At 44.3% G+C, this 22,600-nt stretch overlaps 1 protein-coding gene across 1 annotated transcript in view; it reads right to left on the bottom strand.

Annotated features, from left to right (window-relative positions):
* LOC130574414 (unconventional myosin-X-like) overlaps positions 1-22,600 on the bottom strand; it is an 89,559-nt gene that overhangs the window by 29,261 nt on the left and 37,698 nt on the right. The window contains exons 14-23 of the mRNA XM_057367627.1: positions 20,730-20,796; positions 20,178-20,270; positions 16,446-16,514; positions 15,514-15,596; positions 13,933-14,041; positions 13,166-13,246; positions 12,125-12,249; positions 11,202-11,316; positions 5,414-5,520; positions 822-1,127 (exon numbers count right to left, since the gene is read on the bottom strand). Of these exons, the coding sequence (XP_057223610.1) occupies positions 822-1,127; positions 5,414-5,520; positions 11,202-11,316; positions 12,125-12,249; positions 13,166-13,246; positions 13,933-14,041; positions 15,514-15,596; positions 16,446-16,514; positions 20,178-20,270; positions 20,730-20,796 (1,155 nt within the window). The remainder of the gene's footprint in view (positions 1-821; positions 1,128-5,413; positions 5,521-11,201; positions 11,317-12,124; positions 12,250-13,165; positions 13,247-13,932; positions 14,042-15,513; positions 15,597-16,445; positions 16,515-20,177; positions 20,271-20,729; positions 20,797-22,600) is intronic.

Genomic DNA, 22,600 nt, shown 5'->3' with positions numbered 1-22,600 from the left:
GATGCTGAAGACCACAGTGAGGTCTTCCCTCAGTCTCCTCTTCTGCAGAATGAACAGACCAATGACTTCAGCCACTCCTTGTACGGTGTCCCTTCCAGACCCTTCACCACCCTCACTGCTCTCCTTTGGACACTCTCTAATATCTTAATGTCTTTTTTATGTTGTGGTGCCCAAAACTGCACACAGGATTCAAGATGAGTGCTTCTAACCTCAGGATTTTCTGATGCTTGCCACACAATCTGAAGAGATCCCCCTTTGTTAAAGTATGTAACAAAAGCCTAGAAGAAATGTAACCAACAATTTCTGAAAAGCAACTATCACATAATTACATGTCGAAATATATAATAATAAACCCAGGTGAGTCCAGCAGGCACAGTGAGCGGCAGTGCTGACCCCGCACACACTGACACATCCCGTTTGTTACTAGAACTGCTGGGTAAGCTCCTCCCTTCCAACCAGGGTTTCCTCCCTTCCYTCCTCTTTGGCTCCCAACTGTATGGTCACCTGCAAAGGCTGCCATTTTTCCTTTGGACTCCCTACATGTGATCACCCGTGGCAGGCGCTGTCTTGGAAAGGGGTTTCTCTTTGTTCTCAAGGGGTTTGTGAGATTTAACAAATTTGTATCTAGCCATTAATTACTGTCGTTTTTTGCCTGTTGCAGTTTCATTTGTTAGTAAACTTAYTTTTTCACTTATAGCTACTCATATTCGTTCCTTATTGGTGGAAAAGAATTGGTCAAAACGAAGGGGGAAAACTCATTTTAGAATATTCCCCTTTAAACCGTCTTAAACCAAGACAGAGTGCAAGATACCATCTTATACCTTTCCTTCACCTCTTCCTCTTCCTGTTTCCTCCTACGCTCCTCCTCTTCTTGCCATTGTCTTTCCTCTTCCTCTCTTCTGATCTGTTCTTCCTCCTCTTGCCTCCTCCTCTCCTCCTCTTCCTGCTTCCTCTGGAGCTCCTGCTGCAGCAGGTGCTGGTAGAGGCTGCGAGCCAGGCGGCCACGCCAGTGCTTCTGCAGGGTCACCGCCGAGGCCTTCAGCCGCAGCAGGCTCTTCTTCCAGAAATAGGCTCGGTAGTTCTTTTGGATTATAACAACACTGGATAGCACCTTCTGATACTTCTTCCTAAAAGCAGAACCAGACACTTAATGCGCCACAGACTCATATGTGCTCTGCACCGCTCATGCCCTTGCATACCGACTGCATCCACAGAAAAGTTCTTGTGGAAAAACAGTTCAGAAGTGACACAATTTCTGTTCCACTCCTGCCACTACCTGAAAATCATACTCACCTCGCTGTTCTTCCTCCTAAAYCTACCACTGGACTCTGTTTCAACAGGCACCTACTTTTGTGAAAACTCTCAGAGGATCAGGGAGAGATATTTGGCACATGGAAAGGGAAGAGAAGTTCCTCTGGCCCAAAGTCTCCTTGCATTGCACATGAACACATTCACTGTGCAGTAAGTGTAATCATTCAGCATGGATTTATTATAATAGAAACATACAAATGGCCTGACTACGWGAGAAAAAATATTACCCCATCCCTTATGTGATCAAGAGCACATGAAAGGCAAAAACAGTGCAAAACCAGAATTTGGTCAAATTCATTTCATATTGTCTGGGAGAAAGTACACTGTGACTACAATATTGATGGCTGAACCAAACCTTGTAACAAGTTCACATTAAAAAATACTTCTGTCGCAYAACAGTTTACTTAGACAAGAATCACAGAAAATCCTGAGTTGCAAGGGACTCACAAGGATCATCAATGACATCAAAATCAACTTCGCAGCACTCTAAGAACATGATAGGGCCTCAAAACACAAGAAACATCATTCAATATTTCTGTAGTCTAGTAAAGCTGAAGAAAAGTCAGGTTTTACCTCTGCATTACAGACTATTTTCATCAAGGACATGAAAAAACGTTCCTGGTAGAAGTTTGTACATGACACACAAACCRGGCCAATGAGAAGAGTTACTATTACACAGTAATCTGGATCAATCTGTAAACTAGATTCAAGCAAGCATTAAAGGATCCAGAAGAGCCAATTGTAAGGTTTTGTATCAAAGAATCGAAGGACAACACACTTGATGTGGGACTATGTGAAGTCACTTGGGAAGCAGCAAGTGTGAAATGGATTTTTGGGTCCCAGATCATCACACAAAGGCAAACTCCCACCACAATGCTATAGAAAAAAATACTACTGAGATTTATACTTAACAGCAGAAATATTGCATAAAATACTGCTTCTACCCTGTGTTCTGTGTTAGCACCCCCATTTCGAGAACAATGTTAGACCCTCAAGTGATTTCTGGGAGAGCAGGATGGGAATCAGAAATTCAGGCTYATAGGATGAGAGTACTTGCTGCATTCATGACCTTAAGAAATAGAAAAGGCTAAGGAAAGGCTTGACCCCAGTTAAAGTATATATATTTCTATTTTTCCAACAGGGGACATAAGATTTAACCAACCTGAACCCGACATCTATTAAGGCTGAAAATAAGCAGACTTATTTTAAGTAATTTAATATATTTAGACACCTTAATATCTTGCTGCAGAGAAACAACCACTGGTACTAGTCAAATCAAAACCTTCTTTAATTCACACTAGAATTTGCAGAGAGAAATTCTATGGGTCTATGACACAAAAGTCCTGGCCAGCAGGCTACAGGGCTACAGTAATCCCTGAGGCCTTAAAGTCCTGGAAACACACTGGAAATAGCTTGGTATTCTCACATATACTTCCCACRGAGCTTCTGCAACACCCTGAGGAAAAGACACACCTTAAAATCCCTSTCCTGGCAATGAAATTCCCTTCGAATGGCAACAGGGACCCATGCTGACAGCTTGCCACCTCCCTGCACACCAGCCCAGTCAAGAAAATCAGGGGAGGAATGCTAATAGCAGCAGTGTGCAGAGGTCATGATCTTTTCCATAAGTATTAAGTCAAAGGGAGAAAGCACAGAGAAAAGAAGAGGAAAGGCAAGAGGTGATAAGAAGTAGGAGCTTTTAGGTTAATCACTCCTGGGCTTGCAATMCCCTCATCCCTGCTCCTTCTGTCTGCCCTGTGTCCTGTACATGGGGTGTGAACAGCTGCATGTGCACTCTCTGCCAAGACAGACACAAGTGCATCAAAAAGGTTACTCTGACTTTTACAAAATGCATCTGCCAGAAACTTTCTCAAGTGCAACATGTGCCAAGCCCTGCCCAGCTACAGGCCAGCTCTGCCTGCTAATCTGCCAGGCTGAAGTGCCCCCTCATTCCTCATGACCACAGCCAAGCCTGCAGATGCCCTTCAGCAGGAATTGCTGCTCACAGGCTGAGAATTTCATTTCCCTTGTTCAAGCTTCCACTCACCCTTCTGCACTGGCCAAAGGAGTTCAACCTGCAGACCAAGTGAAGGGTTCGGGAGACATCCTTACCATGTATCACACCAGAGAAGGCAGGCTTGCAACAAGGCTCCAATGCTGTATTTGGAATTTAGTTAATTATTCTGTCAATGAGCTCTAGTAAGCAGTTTTGCCTCCAAGGACTAGAGAACACAGGGTAATGAAGCAATTTGCTGCTGTCTTCTTCCCCTGAGCAATACAGTCCTGCAGAATCCAGGGACACAGCCGAATTCCTACAYGGATCCTGCACCATGAGGTTTTTAGCTAGTGAAGCTGTTACCTGCATCTCAGAGCTCCACAGATTAGCTACATAAAAATGGGGTAATTTCAATGGGCTTGATTTTCTTGTCTCACATTTTAAGTGATCAGAGCTACTAGGCTGCACACGCTGCAGGGAATGAGAGCAAAGAAAATCTGGTTCTCCAGGCTCACAGAACAAGTTCACAAAGGAGGAGAAACCAGTAAAATCCTTCCTTTGCCAGTCTACTTTGCATGAGACCAAATGAATTTAAATACACTTATACTTGCAAAACTAACAAATGGTATCAAGCTTAAGGCAGCACATGCTGGTATTCCTGCCCAGCTATGCACAGACCATTCAGCACTTGCCCAGATGAACTCCTGCCTGCTGGACTTTTTTCAATACAGGTGCAGTGCAACTGGAAACTCTTCACAGAAAGTTTTCCAGACTCCCTCTCTAGCTCTTCTTCTAGCTCCCTTCTCTCCTCCCCTGCAAAGTCCAGCTACCTCCAGCTGCTTGTGAAGATTTATACTCTGGTTGCACGAAACACATCTTGCCCTTAAGGATGAGACTCATAACAGCAACATGTGGGATAAGSAATTCAGAAGTGTGGAGGCTGAAGTACCACAAGATTTCTAACCAAGAAGAACACTGCTGCCACACTGTCTCCATCACAGCCCTGCAGGGCAGCAGCTTCCTTACCAGGAACTCARAAAAGCAGTAATCCAGTATGCCTGCAGCGATGTTTCCCATAAAATCAATTTTCCTGSGCTAATACCTACCCCTCTCTCCAAATGCTATATACAAAGTAAGAGAGCAAAGGCCCTGACACAAAGAACTCACAATCTCATGTACAAACAATAGAGTGAGTTCATYTGTCTTCCTAGAGGGAAATAAATAAATGAATAAAGCCCCAGAGACCAAATGTGTATTTTGCTGATATTCCACACTGGCAAGGCAGGGTACAACCCTTGCACACATTTCCTAATGCAAAATGAGCTACCTGGTGTAACTGGAGCTCTAAGAAGAGTGTCTGCTGAAACAGCTCTGCTGGCCAGGGATTTCACCTCCTCACAACCCTGACTGACAGGTGTCTGGAGCAAAGACCAGCCAGGAAAGAGCATCTTACTGGGATTAAGTGTGCATACCACAGCCATTAAGGAGTCAGCTGTTGCACTGACTTCGAGGGGCAGAGGAGGGGCGGTTTGTCTGCAGTTGGCTTTCCCAAACCTTCTCTGGTCAAGTGCAAAAGGGAGAGGCAAGAGGAGGTTACTGTTGCAGAGCTGGCCGAACACCAATTCTGAACAGTTAATTAAAAGGAGAGGGAGATCACGAGGCAAACAAGCAGGGTGAGGAAAGAGGGTGAGTAAAGGCAGAACTGCAAGTGAGGAAGAAGCGATTGGCAGGGGGAGCAGAAAACAGAGTTGACAAGAACAAAGAAAAGGAGGGGAYCCAAAGCGTAGGTGGGGCCCAGCAAGGAGAGCCCTGAAGGCAAGGAAAAGGTGTCATCAGAGGCAAGCAATGGGCACAGAAGTCCACGGGAAGCCTGCTGAGCAGCGTTGAGGGAGGGTGCAAACGTGCACATAACTGAAAAAGAGGTGCCAAAGGTGCAGGAAGGTTTCAGCAGAGCTGATGCTGGCAGGGAGRGCAGATTCTGCAACTCTCCCTTAGAATACAGGAGGGAAGATGGGACGGATGCTAGGGGACTAGAGAGCAAAGCAGGGGGTCAGGGCAACCCAGGCACGCAAGCACAGGGATGGTGGGGCAGCCCCCAGCACTGACCTTGCCATGTAGCCCAAGACGTGGGCCCGGATGACTATAGCTGCTTTCCTCAACTCCTCTTCCCGATCCTTCTCCAGCTTCTGCTCAAGAGCTTCCTTCAGGAAAACCTGACGCCACGGGGAGGAGTTTCAGTAAACACAAAGAGAGGAAAGAAGTCAGTCCCCGGGAGAGCCGGGCGGTTTCATCCCCGGGTGAGCGGCGCGGAGAGCGCTCGGTGCTCGGGCGGCTGCCCCGGCTCTGCCGCCGCCCCCGCGCCTGCCCTGGCGCTGCCCCGCGGCGCCCGCACCCGCAGCGCCGGGAAAAGTTTCACAGCGGCGTGAGCCAAACTCCGTGCCCAACCCCCACCTCCCTCACTCTGTGGTCAAGACTTAAAAGAGAGAGGGAGGGAGCAGAGGAAGGAGGGAAAGAGGAGGGAGGAGAGCCCGAGCTTGCGCCCGTGATTAACTCTTTCCCAGCTGACAGCTTTCCCGGCACAGTCCGGTACCTCCCTGCAGCAGGCACCGGGACCTACTTGGGTGATTAAATGTTTTGCAAATAAACTCCTCCGCGTTTCAAGGAAAGGGAGGAACTTTTAGATTTATAAACTCCAGGAAGTAACCTTAACAGCAATCTTAATAATGGGAGCCAGGCGGAAAGCCAAAAGCCCAGTCGAGGCACGAAGCTGCGCGGACTCTCAGCCCACCGGTGCTGAAACCCTCCAGAACCTCCAACTTCCAGAAACTCTGGGGTGGAGATGCTTCTGTGCTRAACAGGTTCGACAGTGCAGCATGCACTCGGGGCAACTGAGCTCTGACGATAGAAGTCTCCAARTATTACTGTTAGCACTTCAGTGTCCAGTATTTTAATTTTCAAGCATCTTTCACCACCAGAGGTGTTTACAACCTCTGCTTGGTGCTAAATGCTTGTGAAGAATGAAGGTGCTATGTTAGAGACAAAAGAACTGAGATACAAGCAAGATAAGGCCATGTTTACAGGAATTGTGCTGACATATCTGAGCAATGTTAAATCAGCTGCCTTTCATTASTTTAGCACGGGTTCAGCACAAATTCCTGAAATAAATGCACTGCTTTTTGAGATGGATCGCAACCTGCACAGAGCTCATGGCACTGTGGGTACACTGCTAGCAGTACCCAGACGAGAATAAGCTGCTGAGATATGTCCATACAAGCTGCAATCACAGCAGCAAGTGCCATATGGCCGTGCCCRTGTGACCTGCTGCCTGGCATTGGATAAAGCCCTGCCAGGGCCAGCAGCAGAATGGGCTACGCCAGGGAAGTRCACCACTGCCATGTACACAGGCTGTGAGTTGACATTCATCAATCTGCAGAGCTTAGAACCACATTAATCAGTAAAACCTCCCTACAAATATACTGGATCCTTGTRTGGTTGTGCTGAGAGGCCAGAGATTTGAGGAGTCCTTTAGTCCAATGTTCTGCACAAACTCTCCTTTTTACCACTTCCTTCCCCTTTATGTCTCTTCATACCTTCCCCTCCATCACTGCTTTCAGCYTCATCCCTTAAGGCTCTTTGTTACCCCTGCAATGACCATGGTGTACTGACACCTCTCTCTGAGTTAGCACCCGTAAGCCAGTGGCTTTCCTGCACTTGAATTTCTCCTGGGGAGCAGTTTCCATTAAGAAATGAGCTGTTTTGTAATGACTAAGTAACCACGGGTGGCCTGAAAAGAAGCTTCATTATCAAGGTACTGCCAACCATGAAGCTGGCATACTTCCCTGCAAGTTGTACATCCACTCCCTCTGTCAACTCAACTTTTAAAGATCTCTTTGAGGCTCTTTCCATTACATTCCAGAACCAAGCAGCAGTCACCCATTTCAAGAATGCAACCAGCAAAACACTGTCTCGGTCCATTATCTTCATCAAATTGCAAAAATACTCARGCCATCAGTATTTCCCTAGCAAGCACAGTCTTTGCTGAGCCAGTTAAGGGCGGGGAGGGGGGGGGGAACTTCTGGGCATGCACAGTTCCATGAGACCCAGCCCTAGTCCAACAGGATTATAGGATCTATATATGATTGAGAGTGAGGAGTTAATCTCAAATAATGTAACAATATCTAGTTATAAACTGTTGGCATTTTAAAGGTTTGGGGTATTTTTAGACTTCTGTAGATGATAAGGAAGAGTAAYAAGCATTTCAAGTCCAGAAGTATTCCTGATGCCCCGTGGAAATAAATTGGAAAGTGGATATTTCTTTGTCATAATTCATAGTAATTTCCYGAAAACATGAGATTGCTTTCATCTAAGGAAGAAATAATTGAACAAAACATACAAGGTTACTTCTACCTTATTCTACTCATATTAGACACTGGCCAAGTTTTAAACCACAGTGCACCAGGACAGTGTTCCTCACACAACCTCAATGCCTACATGCACCATCAGTGTGACAGTGAACATATTAAGATTTCACAGAGATCAGCAGACACAAAGGTAACTGCTTGGGAATTTTATGTGTTCATAAATGGGATCATATGATTCTTGGGGACAACACTGGGAAAGCAGGAAGTGGGTYACTGTGACCTGGATACCAAACAGTGTACAGCAACCTCCTCTGTCAAACAGGCCCTGCAAACCAGCAGCTTCAAATGTGAAAACTAATGCCTTCAAATAGCAAGGGTTACTACTATTTATCCTACTGCTGTAGGATATCTGTGCTATGGTATGGGCAAGTATGGCAGAAGGCCCAGGTGCACTGAAGAAAGGGTCACAGAATCTGCTGCTCCACCCCAGCACATCCCCAGTGAAGACAAGGGCACCTCAGCACATCATCACACTGCTTGTTTGCATCCAAGCCCCCAACTCCTCCATACCACCAGATAAAACCTCCATTGCATACATTAATATCTCTTATAAACATTAATTTGACAATTGCCAGCACAGCAGCTGCTCTATTCTTAATGAAAAACACAAAGATCATCCTGCCCTTCCTCCTCCGTTTCCTTTCCCAAGCTTCACAATCCCCTGCACTAATTCACAGAGTCTTTTCCTTCCTCCTTCAAACAATTGCTAGGGATATAATTATCCTTCCATTCATTTTGCAGGAAGTATTCCCCTTTCTATAAGCTTTGCTCTTCACCCACCCCTTATACTTCTTCCTAGGTTACGTCCCCGTGGGCTTCTCACACCTTTTTCAGTAGCTACTCCTGACTCCATAAACCAAGGTCAGTTCTGGGAATCTCAGCCTGAGTACCCACAGCTGCACCTGTCGCAGCAAAARTGGCAGTAAGGCCATGCAGGGGACTTCCTTTTCTGGACAATCACCTACACTCTGCATCCCTTAGATTTCACCCTTACCTGAAAGCCTCTGGAAAAATGAAGGCTCTTGTCTCCATCAACCCAAGTATTCCAGCACCAGTTGAAACATGAATGCAAACAAAGCAGTCTGTAATCCAAACCCAAGGCACCAACAGCTGGATAAAGGCAGCAGGGAAGGTGCTACCAGGAAACACCAGCGCTCTGCATGGCCTCACCTCGGCATCTGCTTTCCTAGGGACAGGCCTTCTGGAGGCACTGTCACAAAGCTGAGTTGCAAAGTGCTCTCCAAGGGAGGAACGAAAAAAAGAATGCCAAGCAACTCATCCAAAGGATGAAATGGCAGGGTAAAACACCTTGGAATGACAGGACCTTGGAGCAGCCAGGGACTGKCCAGCCATTCAGCATGGCAGCAAGGGTGGAACATGCTAGGACAGCCTTGGAGTGATCCATTCTTTTAATAAATAGGGCTGCTCCCATCTACCAGGACACACATCTCTAATACAAACYATGCCCAATAGAAAAGAACTTCTACAACCAAAGAAGATGGCTCAACTGCTTCCCAGCTCCAGTGAATKTTCCTTCTCAGGCATAAAGAATATACAAAGACTTCCTCTCTTAATAATTTCTTTCTTCCAAAATATTCAGACTCACAGCAACCAGTGCCCAAGCAGTGAGAYTGCAGTTTACCAACATGCTGCATAGAGTTCTTTAGTCAAGTTTTAGTTTATGGGACACAAACATTAAAAAATAAATACATTAGAGTACATCCAGTGTTTTGACAAAACACAAATACATTTTCTTTGACACAATTACCACCCATATTGGTTTTTTTCAAAATAATTTGTGCAGGTCAAGGAGTGAGTGAACAGACAGATGGACTCAGTCCTTCATGATGAACAGTGGGGACTGAAGAGAAAAGGGATCCTACACTGGATTTCCTACTTGTTGTAAGTGTGCTGTAGGCCCTGGACTCCAGCTATATGGTTTATAACCTTTTGTACTCTGAAAAAAATTATGTGCACATGGGTTTGGTCCTCCATTCTGCTGCCTTTTGCTGTAGTGCAGCAATCTTCCATCTCTTGTCATGCTATGAAGAAAGTTCAAACTCCTTGTTTAGCAGCTCTAACCACCATTTTCTAAAGCTTTCCAGACACCTCTGCAACACACACACTCTCCTCACAGGCTTCAACACTAAAAGGCTCAGAGACTGGCAGTCACCCAAGCAATGTGGATTATCCAGGGACAGGAGTGACCTAAATGGTTCCTGACTTGCAGACACCAGTGAGGAGACTTCAGATTCCGAAATCAAAGATGGGGAACATTTTAGTCACAGAGTAGAAATAGAGCTAAGTGATAAAATCTTTCTGGAGTATCAGTGGAGGCATGGGACCACCCCCTACCCCCAATTCCAGATTAATACATCCTTCCCACAACAAGTGGTTTCCTTGGCTGTCACAGAGTCATAGCCCAGACCACCAACTGGACTACCACCACTCCTCTAGGAAGAGGAAAGAGAAAGATCTTGCTCTCTAATTAATATTATAGTCTATCCACTTACTGAGAAATGATTGCTCAAAGCAACAAATGTCATTATCTCATCTGAACAAATTAAATGTGCATGTTCACTGGAATCACTTCTAGTTTCATTGTGGCACTGGAAATATTCGGAAGTACTTTTCTGAAGGCTTAAGGGCAAAAAAATGCAAGAAGTTGCTTTGATGTACTACCATCTGGTGTAGATATGGACTGCATATCCACTATTGAGAAATGCTGTCTGCATTGGATACCATCCATCTTGGAATATTCTTTGAAGAATTTACTGGAGTATGTGGAAAGTTGTGATAGAGACAGCTTCACACTCCCAGATTTCTATAGCAATATACCTCAAAATGCTCACATCTATTTCTGCATRAAAATTCAGACTATTCCAGGCAAGACAGAAGTGCTAAACATTCACCAAAACAGAAGCCATATCTGAATTACGCAAGTGGGCAGAAGTATTTGGATACCTTTCCATAGAAAATGTATGCTAGCATCTGGGCTAGCTGCAAAAGCATCATCTGAGCTTCCCCAACAGAAAGCTGTCATACATCTGGTGATGTAGATATTCACAGTTTAGATATATACCAAGCTTCGGCTCACTGCCTCGGGCAAGAAGTTCAGTTAGTCAAGCAGAGTGAAATACCTGGCACAAGAGGCAAGAGTTAATGGCACACATTACAATTACATAAAATGAGACCCATGCTTGTTCTCCTTGACTCCTTAAATTGGATCAGACACAACAAAATCAATCTGGCTTGGTCAATGAGAGAAATTTAGATAAAATCCAGGAACCTTMTATGTCTCTAAGTACATGATATGGGAAATATTTAAGATGCTAAAGGTCAGTGGCATAGGCCACTGTATTTAAAGGCTCATGGTTGCATTGCTGTTCTACTGCTTTAAATCTGACCAGATGCAATCAAATCCCCTTGCAGCTGGAACAGAGCCATACCCTTCCCCACACTGATGAAAGTACCTTGGTTTTACCCAGCTGCCATTCTTTCTTGCTGCTGTCATAGGTTTGAAGAAAACCTGCACATACAGCTTTGCTGTTGTCTGAGAGGCTTGGCCCTTTCACAAGCATCTTGTACCTAGAAACAAAACAGAATCTCATCAGTTTATCCATGACAGTAACAGACCCCCTCCCTCTCTCTCCCCAATCTTTTAACTCTAATTATCTTCCTCCCATTAGTCCTTCTTCCTCTGGGACCTTCCTTCTTCGTGTTTGCCTTCCAATTTGGAAATTTCCATCCCCCAACCTTTATCTGTTCCTACCACACTGGCAATTATTGTTGCAATCCCAGTAAAAGAATACAAACTCAACAGAATTTTTCAGTAAAGAACAACTGTCTTTCTGAAACATGTGCTTTCATCAGACACAAGTTATTTTGTTCAGTATAGGGGTGGCATTTAATGCTCCAAGAGACAAAGGAAGCAATGTTCAGTGTCCCTTCTAGCCTTAAACTTCAAAAAATCCTTTTGATGTGGCTAATTAAAAGAAATAATCACTCTTTCCAATATTAATCATCAGCTATACTGTCCGCTAAAATTTTCTTCAGCTGTCTAAAGGTTTTAGGCATGRTATTTTCCTTTTATATATTATGACCAGCTGGGTTTCACAGCATCACACTAGTGAATCTGTGGCAAAGCTACCAAGAAAAAAAAAAGAAAAAAAGAAAAAAAGACCAAAGACCATCTGGCTATTTTTCCATTCTGACCTTTAGCCTGAAGGCAAGTCTCCAAAAGGCCTTCCAGATCAGTCTATGACATGAGCAATAAGACCATGGTTAGAAGAACAGCCCACRGATGATCCATACCAGAAGCAGCAGTTAAAGAGAGAACAGTCACACAGAATTCTATAYTTCGGGCTCTTCCAGCGTATGATACAACAGCAATTACCTGCTGAGAAAGTCCTGGAAAAGGCGYCGTACAGGGAAACCTGCCCTTCGAACTTTCACTGTCTCCAGCATCCCTGAGTACCGCAGCTGGTTTAGCACCACATCTGGATTAAAGAGGTTTGGTGCCTAGATAATGATCCAGAATCAAAACCAAACATCAGCGAGACAGTCACAGGCCTTGTTTCTCTGTAGAAAGTCAACCCTGAATATTTGGCATGCCAGGTAAGAACAGGGAAGTTTGGGTCAAGGGGAAAGCAACCTCACAAAACTGCATGGTGCAGAATAAGGGACAGAGTTGGGCTGATCCTGGAAGCAAAAAAAAAGGGTTTGCAGACTGCACCCACAGTCTGACTATGGTGGAAAGCAAAATTACAATGTGTTTACACATACAGTGTGCAGAACCCTGACTCGGTTCTTTTGCAGTCTCTCTTTTCAGATAAACTGGAAACCACACAATTCTTTTCTGACATAAATCCCCTAAGCACCCCGTCCTCTGCCACATCATATATGGTTTCAAAACACACAGAGAAAAACATCAGTGCAGAGCTCCCCACCATATCTAGTTAGCAGCATATCCTCCTGCCACAGTTCACAATACAAGCAAGAGCCAGTCTGTCCCTGAGCACTGTGACTTGCTCGTGATGCATCCACCTCCTCTGCCTCAGAGCCAGGGAACTGCAGGAGATGTTGCCTACTGCACAAGCCCTTCCTTCCAGAACAAATTTCTCTACAGGCACTCTAAACAGGAGTGATTGCTGCGTCTACCATGGCTCTGGACTCAGCACAAGTATTCCAGGCCTCATAAGCAGTGAAAGAGGTGGGAATGGCTATATAATCTCATATTCAGCATGCAGTCTTTCCATCTGATTATCAGGAGGAGGATGTGTTTTTTTCTCAACTGTAAAATAACTAGAATGAAAAAGGGRAGGTGGGGAGAAGYTGCTCTCACCCTCAGTTTGAGGTCYYTGCTTGGCATTTGTGCAAGGGCATGCTCGTGCAGGCCTGTGTCACACACACACATTTGACTGGKAGACAGACTTACCTTTTCTGTATTTGGTTTGATGCAGCGGATGAAAAATGGGTTGGAAGTACTAAGTGTGGCCATCAGGGAATGGAGAGAATCCTAAAGAGCAGCAAGAGAAACCCAAAGGATCAGTCACTACAGAAGGGAAAGGGGCTGATGCAACAAGGTCTTCATGCAGCCCTCCCATTCCTAACATCCTTTGTCTACCAAAATTTCAATAACCCAAGAGATTCCTTCCAGTCCAAAACATGCCTACACAGTTTGSTCTTAAGGCTGTTTACATGGCCATCCTTGTTCTTGGAGCTGTATAGCTCTTGTGAGTTAATTTTACAAGTCTCTCAAACTTTAAACTCAGGAAAACAAAACTGTGAAATGAACAGAAGGTCTGCAGATAATCTAAGTGGGTGAGATTCGTACCTGCAAGGTTCTCTCAATAAGGTTTTATTGGAATTGTCACAATACCTGAAAAAGATGTGGCCTAAAAGGACACATACATGTAGCTGAAACACCAAAMCAATATGAAAGATCAAAGAACCCCAAGAACTTCACACACTTAGCAGAGTACTCTTTTCTTCTGCCACCCTGCTCAGTCTCATTATCTCACATTTTATACCAGACAGAAACCCRTGGGGCAGTGGCACTGTCTTTTTTTAGCACTGCAACATTCCTGCACATTTTCAGTGCTGGACACAAAACAAGGATGAGTGACTCCTCTTGGCTGCAGGCCTTGCTTTACCCATCTGCTCCTCCCCAGAAGCCTGCTGCTTTCTTGGAAAACATCATACCCTGAACTGGGAACTGACAGTCGGTCTGCGCCTCTGGGTGCCCATCTTCAGKGTCTCTTCACTGCAACGACTGCAGACTCTTTCAAAAAGGTCATAGATGAAGTCCAGCCTAAGGGAGAAGAAAAGAATTAAAGAAGATGCAGGACACCTATCATGTGTGAGAAGATAGTTCTCATTGTCAGCTACTGTCGTGTCCCATGTAAAACACCTCATTTTTTTTGCTGCTGTGCCAGAGTGACTGCAGGAAGCAGCTCAGCTGAGCACTTCAGTGATGGAATTAATACTTCCCATGTGGCTGCCCAGAGCCYGCAGGCTGCCCTGCGTGCCACACTCAGCTGCAAAGCCAGAAGCCCCATCTCACACTCTCAAGCAAGATATTACACAAAGGAAAATCTCCATTCTGCACTTTCCCAGGCAAAACTACCTTGAAGGTATGCCAGCTGGATTGCTGCTGTCATGCCTCCCAGAGCAGCTCTCATGATTAGCCCCCAAGAAATGCTCACGAAATTGGAAGCACAGCTCTTCTGTGGCCAGAGGAGTTCTAGAACTATCCTCAGTATAGGTCAGTTCTGGAGAATCTTCCACCATTTTGCCACTTCTTAAACATTGGTGCTGATTCTTACAATGTTGCACAAAGTTCTTCAGCGCTGCTTGTGCCAGTTTATTGTTATGGCTGCTTCTGGCACAAATTCTCTTCTGGCATGTTGAAAAAGCCTGAGTCCTTCTATTATGCTGGACAATAACAACCACAATTCTGGCGTCAAGCCTCACTTAGAATGTTCCCCAGATGCCACTGTCCAAGTAAGACAACTACAAGCAGCTCATACTCTCAGCTCCCTCAGGATGATTCAAAGCTTCTCACAGGGCACTCTGCAGCAGCTTCARGAAAGATGCAGTTAAGAAACAGTCTCATCAGGCTGAAGCCCAAAGGCAATACATGGACTGTGGTAAGAGGCACATGACAGAGTTGATACTAAAAGATTTGTAGGATCTTCCATGTTATTAAATGYCTCCCTCCTACTAGACCCCATTTCTGTTTTCCAGATCTTGCTCAAGATCAAAATTAGCTCATTTCTCTAAGGTTGTGTTGCAGCTCTGGGATATAATATTTAGGGGCCATGCCCGGTCCCACAGCAACAGCTCAGTCTGGCTCAGGATAAGAACAGATGATTTCCTCTAAGCAGGCTGGAAAACAAACAGCCTCTGTACAAAGGCTGGCATTTGACAGCATGGCAAAAAGCATTGACTCATTCAGGGGCAACTTTGCCATTGTTACTACAGGGAGGTAAGAGGAAGAAGGAAAGGGAAAGGGAGAAGAGRGAGAAAACCAAATTGCCTGGAGGGATCTCTGTCATGCTGTTATAGTTCTTTTTAAAACTGGGACAACGTGAGTCCTGATTAAATCTGTGCCTCATCTGACTTCTCCAGCTCTCCTTTCTTCTGTCAGGACACTTCAGCACAAGGAGAATGATTAAGAWCGATGCCTGATGTTCTGGCAAAAGCAAGTGCTTTCCTTGGTCAGGTTGTTACAGGACTGTGGCTTAGCCCAGCCCAACAGACGTGGCATCCTCACAAGCATACCTGCTGTCTTTCAGCATGTTTAAAATGTCATCACGAAAGGTGTCTCTGTTCTTCTCCAGAAAGCCTCTCACATCATACAGCACCTGCAACACAGACAGAGCCACTAGAGCAGGGCCCTACAGATCATTAAGCCCTTCTACATTTACATGCCAATGTACAAGGCCTCCAGCAGAGCGACACTGCAGGCATGTGCCAAGATCTGAATTTCTGGGGTCAAAGAGCTCCAGAGTTCTGCAGTTACTGGCAGAAAAGGGCTTTTAGCCATCAATTAACAAACACAAAGAAAACCCGAAAAAAACAAGAGCCAAGTGAAACAGCTGCAGAGATTTGCCTGGCAGGAGAGGGTGTGTGGGGAAATCCTCTGCAAGGTGTGAAGTACTCCATTCACTTCAGGGGAGCAAGGAGAATGGCCACCCAGTGCTCCAACTTCCCAACCACAAGTGCTCAGCCAACACTGTTCTGAGAGCAGATTAGCCCTTCTTTAATGCACAGGTGTCCTCCCTTGACACACCTTCACTTGCTTTGTATCTCTATGCCATAAAGAGCAACATTTAACCTTGAAGGCTCAGGAACTTTTTCTTTTTGCAATGGGTATTTAGCCTTTTCTCCTTCTCCTCCTCAAAGGTCAAATTTTCCTTGTRATTTTTCCTTTGAGTTTTGTTTGTGAATGTCCAAGAAAAGACAAGATGAATAACAGAAGCAAGGAGGARTTTATCCCTCAAATGAAAAGTTACCTGAGAAACTCAAATTGGAGACTATAGTACTGGAGAATGACATGCTATTTTAAGCCCATCACACCCATGCTCTGGTGTGGGACATTAACTGTGTGGAAACACACAGCTCAGAGACATTCTTGGTTTTTGGAACCTAAAATTGAGGACCTCAAGTTCAAAATACACCAAGCATCTCCCAAACCCATCATGAAYACCTACCTCCCCTGCATAATGTCTTATGCCAAACTGATGGTCTGTCACCCGAGGCTTCACATAGTAGGGGTTGCTCTGAAATGAAAGAAAAAGAGKTCACTTCATAATGCTGGTGTAATAAGAATTAACAGTCAGTCAGGAACTCTGCCATGACTATGACAAGGCTGGGATGGGCAAGGACCTTTGCTCTTGCAGAGCCCGACCACATCTGCTGCAGCTCTCTGCAGCTACATTACAAATACGTTACTCAAATTTAAGATGGAAATATCCAGCCCTTCAAGGCATTCCTCATGTGAGCAAGGGCTTGCAGAATCAAGGCTGCRGAGGCATGCCATGGATGAAATGTTAATTCTTGTGTGTCTGACACCTGAGGAGGCTGAGCTCCACACAAACCATGTGGTGCAGGACACAGGATCAGGATGCAGGGAAGATGGCAGCTTTGCATAACACCTACACACCTTTTCTTCTTCAAAGGAAGTCACATACCAATCTCCTGCCTTCATCTATCTTTTATCTTTCTTTGCACCTCTCTTCCCCTATGATCAATATTCAGTTTTTCTTTCTCTTTTTTCTCTCTCATTTTYCCCCTCTTTCTCTGTTCTGTGAAAACCATTTTAACTATTTAAGAGCAGCCATGCTGCTCTAGTCCAACMATCTATCCAGCTGAATATTCTGCCTCTAGCAGTGGCTATGTAGGGTAGAGTAAGAACAAAGCAAGCAAATCACACTTTCATCCTAATATTGCCTCAAACTCTAATTATTTCTATGAGGCCTGCCTAACAAGTAGCCCCAAGTGGGTTTCTCWTTGAAATACTTGCTCATTCCACACATGAACCCATGCAGACTTCTTGCATCCAGAGYATCCTTTCACAGGGAGCTCTCAACCAATATCATAGGGAATTRGAGTGGCTTGGATTTAAGCCTGGCTTCCATTAGAGCCATTTATCTTCTACAGGCCATGAGTGACTTTTAAACCCATCATACCCCGCAAGCCATCTTCTCCCCACCTTGCAGGGTCCCTTCAACGTAGCTTTCCACAGCACTGAAGCTGTCCCCAACCTGCTGTTTATCAGTTCTGACAGAAGCCCWGCTGGAGTGGAGGGGCCCAGTGGTGTACACAGTTCAGAGTGAAGGTGTTCTATAGATTATACAATGCCATAGTAATGTTTTCTACTTTTACTATTAGTTCCCTAGGAGCTTTTACTACTTCATTTGGGGTTTTTTATTGCTGCTGAGCCCTATGCTGGTATTTCCATGGAACTATCCATCTGTCTGGGTCCCACTCCTGAAGAGCAGCAGTCAGTTCAGGTGCCATAATTTCAAAGGTGAAATTGGGACTATTTTCCTTCAGGCACAGCATTTTACATTTATCTACACTGCTTTTCTTTTTCATTTTCACTTTACAATACAATCGGTTTCATGAGGCCCCTCTCAGTCCAGCCTTGCCCTGTGAGTCAGCAGAAAATCTCAATGCTTRTAGAAGACAGTGTCTTACAGGCCTCCCTTCATTGAGGTAACTGACCACGTTCTGTGAATTTACCAATTGTGAAATAATAAYTATAGGCCTTTAGCTTCCTACAATACTTTCTAAATATTAAAATAATTCCCCACCTTCTCAGACAAAAGTACTAAGAAAATTTTAAGTAACATGTTGCACAATGCTGTTTGTAATTCATCTCTTTCATCTTCAAGATCTTATAGCAGTATTTAGGAGGTGGACAGCTTCTGATGCCGATAATTTGTTTGTGCTACTGAAAATTTTTTCATGGATTTTTTTTTCCCTTTCATATTGACCCCATTTCATTGCTCTTCCCTTCCCTCCACACAGTCATCTTTTTCCAGCCATGAACTTCCCTGTCTTCCACTCCAAACATGACTGCTACTGGATCTCTCATGTGGATTGGCATCCTGTTCTCCCCTACCTCTCTACCAAGCCCTTATATTTCAGCCATGCTTACAACACTTTTGGTTCCTTCTCCTCTCTTCCCTATTGCTGCTCTCCAATTGTATCATAGGTCATATTCTCTTAAATCCCAGCTGTATGCTTTTCCTCCTTAACACTACAGCATTCCACAGAAAATACAGAGAAGARGGCTTGTTCTCTCCTCAGGCTTCCTAGCAATGCTGCCTGGATGTCTTCCAATGCTCTTCCAGCCAGCACTAGAGACTTTAACTGGTATAAAAAATGCTTTTGCCTTCAGCAAATGCAAATCCTAGAGCACTCTCTACTTCACTGCTCCTCCTGCACTTACTACTCAGCCTCTCCCATCTCTTGCAAGCTCTCTAGGGTTCCACATTAACTGCTRTTGCCTCAAAGCAGACAGAGGTGACACTATGAACAGCTTAATGAAAAGGCTACTCAATGCACAGAAATCACCAAAAATAGCAACCAAAATGTAGTGGGGCATAAAGGAATGCAAAATAATACTGGCAGTCTCATGCTGCTGTATAATAAACCACAGGTACCTTCTTACCAAGGGAACTGCATTCTGGTCAGATAATTTATCTCAGAAAAGAATAGAGAAAAAAATATGTAGACAAAATCAGAAACAAACAGTAGAAGGAAAGAGGAGTTTTGAAATGTCTCAATTTGGAGACAAACTTAAGTGTTTGGGACAGTTCAGAAATAAAATTCAAAACAGGTGATGCATTAAAAATATTCATTAGTTCTATATTAAGAAATACCAAGAACAATAAAAAAAAAGGTAAATCAGGCATTCTCACATCTTTTGACCTATAACACAAGGCAAAGCCACATTAGACAAAATTGAAGGCCTTAATTTAAACCTAAATAAAGGAAATATTTCCTCRAAGCTGTGTGTAAGTAGCCAACCAAAAGTCATTGCTATTGTTTCCAATTTGAAGTCATGAGTATTACCAGCACAGTTAGAATGCAAATATGAAAAATGAGAATATCTGAATCTATGCCGATTTAAAAATTTTTAGATATAGGATACAAATTTATATATTTTCAGGCTTGGATGAAGTCTGAATTAGAAAATTAGGAAACACATTTAGTAAGACARTGTTCTTACTAAAGTAGCAAATTATTACACAAGTCCATGCTACAGGCTTTAATTTGCTTTGTTTTCAGTCTATTTACTGTTTAGAACAAAGTGTTGGCTGTACCAGAGGCATGGTAAGGGATTGCTGCAGTGATCTCACTGGGGTTTCTCTGTCCCCAGGATAACTTTCTGACCTGCATGAAAAAGCCGTTCCACTACTGTGTCCAGAACACAAGAAAGAGGATGAAAGAATTCAATTAATTAGGAACAATAAGAGAGCTTTCATTAAAAGTCATGAGGCAAAAGCCGTCCCCAGCCCCAGGAGACAGATTTGACATGCTCTGGAGCAGACTGCAGTGAGTCAGCTGGCAAGAGAAACCCACACGCACTGTGCAGCCACATCCTGTGCCTGGGGTGCTGCCTCGTGTCCCGCTGCAGACCAGCAGAACCTSACCTCCATCCCATGCTGCAAACTCAAGCCTCCTCTGCCCTCAGCCTGTGGAATGCACACTCCCTCTTCTCTTTGTGCACAAGAGACCATTCTCAGGTTGCTTTACATATTACAGTTGTTCAGTGCTGCCTTATTAAATGCTCGCAGGTTCGGGCCTAAGGCATTTTAAATTTCCTGCACAAAGCGCATATTTTACATCAACAAAACCTTCACTTTAGGTTTTGAAATGCTGATGGGGCTAACATACTGATCATTTGCCTGCCAGGTTATTTTCTTACTTACCATATGCTGGCTGTGAAGTTTTTCCAGAAGGGTGTTGTCTGTGCCTTTGGGGAATCGACTCTCTTCATTCACCAAAGCCAGTAGACCTAGTTTCTACAGCCAAACAAGAGACAGGCTTTTACAGTCAGCAAAAGCTCTAACTACACAGCAACACGCCAAGAACTGGAGATCTGAACAGACAATTGAGCAATAACCCCTGAGTTATACCCAGCAAAACTCAAGCTGAAAGCAAAATTTTGGACAGCTAATGCATACAGCRCGCAGAACATAAGTGGAGATTATTTATAAAAAAATCACATTAAGGTTTTACTTGAATTCTATTTYGTGTTTAAAATTATGACACCTTCCTAAGTTTACTCTCAACAATAAGCAGAGATATGCTTTCTTGAGCCAGGACTATGCGTAGAACATCTCATACTTTTTGCCAGGTCACAGTCAGAAGAGGATCTAAGCAAGTTGCTGCTTTTAAAGCCAGGAAATGCCAGGGAAGATCTCAAGAGAATCAGCAGTCCCCACTGCAATCCYTGGAAACTGTCACAGGTAACTGCTTACCTTCTCAATAAGGTCYAGGCATTCTGCATTATCCATCCAGTCAATGGCTTCCCAGTTTATCCCTTCCCTGACAGGCAAGAACAAACAGAACAAAGTTGTGAAATGCAAGATCCAATGTCCAGGGRTGTAGGAGAGCAGAAGGAACTGAGCATGGCAGCTGCCCCAGGACTCAAGATGATTTGCAGGAATTGGGCTTGGCCAYGGCTGAGGAAAAAGAATAGGGGACACATTACACTGCTAACACGAGGAGATGGAAATGAGACACCATTTCTTATCCACATCAGTGACTGAGACCAGTATTTTTCCTATAGTCATTTAGCAAATCTCACATGAATTTTAAAACTGTGCTCAGTCTGGAGGATGAGCATCAGCCCACACAGTGGTGATGATGGACAGTTTCTACACGGCTTCAAGAGTCAAGGGCTGGCCCACCAGTCTGCAAAGCAGGCCTGAAGCACATCTGCCACAAGACAGTTCACAGGTCCACCAGGAGAAGAGACAGCAGAGAGTTTTCAGGGAGAGTTTTGAAGAGGGTGACACAGACAAGCTTTGGCCTGACATGAAGGGAGCCTACAGGGTGTCTCCACATCCTTCAGAACAGGAGCTGATGTAGGTACAGTAGTGCAATAMTGTGCTTTGAAAATCACCCATGACATTGTATAAACCTGCTGTATGTGTTTTTCCCCCTCACTGCCTTCTTACACTCCCATAATACAGGATATTTCTGTTTTCAGAATCCAGAGAAGCCTAGAATAGATTCCTAGGCTAGATTCCTAGCCTCTTAGGAATCCAAGGAAGACTAAGGGCTGTRTGTGAAGCTACTTACTGACATTCTGATACAGACACCTCTCAGGTGAAGACTACCAACCTGAAGGTAGTGGAGGTGTTGCCAATGAACGCTTCAGCCCAGGCTTCAGACTTTCAGGTTCAAAGCATCAAGGTGAGATACATGAACCTRCTTACTAAAACTGAGGAACCAGAGCTTATACGGTGAAAGATGAGTTTTAAGTACATCACCCAGGAATCATCTTATATAAAATCAATAAAAAAAATCCTCTCATTCCTTCCAAAGCTCAGCCAYAGAATTTAAACTTCTATGCAATCATCAGGAAAAAGTTACTTGCCATGATGGTGCCATCCTTAACACAAGATTCCTGCAATGGTGGAGCTGGCCTGAGATGTGAGCGCATAAATAGCCTTGCAATTTTGTAATCTTTAGAATTTAATGAATTGCCTATTCAGCTGTCTCCCTTTACAAGGCTGCTCTCATTTGCCCTCACTGACCCTATTCAATTCCTYCATTCACAAACATAAAGGCTTCTGTTTCAGAGCAACAACTGAAGTATTTGTCTAGCAGCCTTCTCTAGAAGCAGAAATACTCTAGAACATCCCAGGTACTTCACAAAATATAATCCAATATGAAGCCCACAGAAGAGGAAAAGCTGTGCAGAAGGCCCCAAGCTCAGGAAACAGCCTGATGYAAATTTGTTGAGGAAAAAAGCCCTTTTCACAGTATAAGAATATCTAGGACAGAAAGAGCTGTCAGATAACTCTCATTGTCTATTCTTCAGGGAATTTACTTTTTGCACACCAAGATTCCATCCGCATCACATCACCACTACCATAGGTAAATCATTACCAAAGTTAGAATACACCCAGTGACCATGTACTCTAATGGGTTAAAGCCCAGGAACTTTCCATTCAACTGAGAGACAAAAGGAAAGCTGGAGTTTCTAAACACTACAATGGAGAATGCTTTTTCCTGGAGACAAGTRACTTATGCTGGCAAAGCACATGGACAATGCTTAACAAGACACAACCACGGTCAGGGCTGTACTAAGGCCCAGCTGYGTCTCCTGCTTCAGTGGTAG

The sequence above is a fragment of the Malurus melanocephalus genome, unplaced genomic scaffold, assembly GCF_030028575.1.
Source record: "Malurus melanocephalus ecotype Western Australia unplaced genomic scaffold, MMel_1.1 scaffold_81, whole genome shotgun sequence".
Lineage (NCBI taxonomy): Eukaryota > Metazoa > Chordata > Aves > Passeriformes > Maluridae > Malurus > Malurus melanocephalus.
Note: the sequence above shows the minus strand (reverse complement) of the source record. Positions and strands in the feature narration are given on the sequence as shown.